General features: G+C 41.5%; 1 protein-coding gene across 1 annotated transcript; it reads left to right on the top strand.

Moving 5' to 3' along the window:
• Positions 1-558: 558 nt before the first annotated feature.
• Positions 559-1,991, top strand: LOC7466917 (AP2/ERF and B3 domain-containing transcription repressor TEM1). Its single transcript, XM_002315922.4, has one exon. It carries the CDS (start codon positions 573-575, stop codon positions 1,776-1,778), a length of 1,206 nt encoding a protein of 401 aa, XP_002315958.2. The 5' UTR covers positions 559-572; the 3' UTR covers positions 1,779-1,991.
• The last annotated feature ends 421 nt before the right edge of the window (positions 1,992-2,412 follow it).

Genomic DNA, 2,412 nt, shown 5'->3' with positions numbered 1-2,412 from the left:
CTATCTCTATCTGATTCTCAATGTGTATATCTAGATTCCAACTGGCGTGATAAAAACAACAAGAAATAATAGACAAGATTTTTTTGATGGAATGCAAGTAGCAGTCGGGTGATTATCAGATAAGATATAAGCTAGCGCTATGACCTGGTACGTGTAAAAACAATATCAATAGGGAGAAAGAGGAGACCATGCTTGGTGGTCAGCAGTAGCTGCGAAGCTCAGGGGGAATGAACTCAACTAAAAACACGGTCCCCAGTCATGTGAACCCCATCAACTTGTTGGCATGGGTCCCACTCTACATACGCAGCCCACAACGCGCACATACTTGGTCATGACCCTAAACCTAAAGCTCCTCTAGCATGAATGAATCTTCCTCGTGACTTACCACCATCTTGGGTTGACCCAACTCACCCACATCTCCCCCCCTATTTTCCTAAACTACACCCGCCCAAACCCACCCCACCCTAATTTCTTTAACTCATAAAATAAAAGTAATAAAAAATTAACTAGCCAACCCACTCCTCTAGCATCTCTATATATATAATCTCTAATCCTCCTACACAACCCAATTCATGCCTCTCTCTTTAGTCAACAAAAACACCTCGTCTATCTCTCTCTCCTTTTCCTTCTCTCTTGCTCCTCCCTCTTTTACAACAACAACAAGGAAAAAAAATATGGATGGAAGCTGCATAGATGAAAGCACAACTAGTAGTGCTGATAACTCCATATCCATTACACCAACCTCCCTCCCTCCCTTCCCACCAACTGCTACCACTACAAAATCACCACCTGAGTCACTTTGCCGTGTTAGGAGCGGCAATAGTAGTGTTATTCTTGATTCGGAATCAGGTGTCGAAGCTGAATCGAGAAAACTCCCTTCTTCTAAATACAAAGGTGTTGTCCCCCAACCAAATGGTCGCTGGGGTGCACAGATTTACGAGAAGCACCAGCGTGTGTGGCTCGGGACGTTCAATGAAGAAAATGAAGCAGCAAGAGCCTATGATATTGCTGCTCAGAGATTCCGTGGAAGGGATGCCGTGACTAACTTCAAGCAAGTTAATGAGACCGAAGATGATGAAATAGAGGCTGCTTTCCTGAACGCTCATTCGAAAGCTGAAATCGTTGACATGTTGAGGAAACACACGTACAGCGATGAGCTAGAGCAAAGCAAAAGGAACCACAGGAGTAACAATGGGGGAAATGGGAAGCAATACAAGAATACAGCAAACTACGAGAATAATAGTTATGATCATGGTTGTGGTCGGGTGTTGAAAGCGCGTGAACAGCTTTTTGAGAAAGCTGTGACTCCGAGTGATGTTGGGAAATTGAATCGGCTTGTGATACCAAAACAACATGCGGAAAAGCATTTTCCTTTGCAAAGTACATCAAGCAATAGTACTAAAGGTGTATTGCTTAACTTGGAAGATGTGAGCGGCAAAGTGTGGAGGTTTCGTTATTCTTATTGGAATAGTAGCCAAAGTTATGTTTTGACAAAAGGGTGGAGCCGATTTGTTAAAGAAAAGAACTTGAAAGCTGGTGACATTGTTTGCTTTCAAAGATCAACTGGACCTGATAACCAGCTTTACATTGATTGGAAAGCAAGATGCGGGTCCAACCAGGTCCAACCGGTTCAGATGGTGAGGTTGTTTGGGGTTAATATTTTTAATGTACCTGGGATGGAAAATGGGTGTGATGGGAAGAGATCAATAAGGGATATGGAGCTTTTGTCAATAGATCGTCAGTATAGTAAGAAACAAAGGATCGTTGGAGCCTTGTAACATTTTGTAATTTTGTTTTTAGTTTCTTGGTTTTACTTTGTGTTTTTCTCTTCCTGGCATTTTGTGAATTTTAGGAAGGTTAGGGGGGGAATGAGGGGAGGAGGGGTCAGGAGGTGTAGCCGCTGCTGCTGCAAGTTGCAAAAGGCTAATTGTATATTATATTATAATTACAAGACAAAAAGCTGAATAAAGCTTGAAATTAGGCACAGCAAAGTTTTAAAGACGGAAGTTTAGAAATGGATAACTGTAAATCTGTTTCTGTTCACATTGCCTTATATATATATATATATGCTTCATGAGACACGAGAGATAGAACAGGTGTGGATATCACCTTTATCCTCAAAAAATCTCAGGCTAATTGGCTGGTTATCATTATCACATCTTGTCGAAATTAAAAAGTGTTTCACTTTACCCCTAATCTCATTACATGTTCACACACGCTTCTAGCCTGCCTTTGTGGCACAAAAATATTTCGGAGATTTGTGGAACAAGTAGAAGACAACTCATCTTTGATTTGCCAGGAAGGACAACTAAGCTGGCGAGCGGCAAAACCTTTTACTTGTGAAACATATGCTTTTCTGGAAGCACTGCGGAGATTTTGAGGGTGATGTTTTATTTTGTTCCAAACATGATT

The sequence above is a fragment of the Populus trichocarpa genome, chromosome 10 (assembly GCF_000002775.5).
Source record: "Populus trichocarpa isolate Nisqually-1 chromosome 10, P.trichocarpa_v4.1, whole genome shotgun sequence".
Lineage (NCBI taxonomy): Eukaryota > Viridiplantae > Streptophyta > Magnoliopsida > Malpighiales > Salicaceae > Populus > Populus trichocarpa.
The sequence above is the reverse complement of the archived record's forward strand: the minus strand, read 5'-3'. Positions and strand labels throughout refer to the sequence as shown.

Excerpts from the sequence above, each read along its gene's own strand:
- LOC7466917 (XM_002315922.4), top strand. The coding sequence starts at position 573 with ATGCCTCTCTCTTTAGTCAACAAAAACACCTCGTCTATCTCTCTCTCC.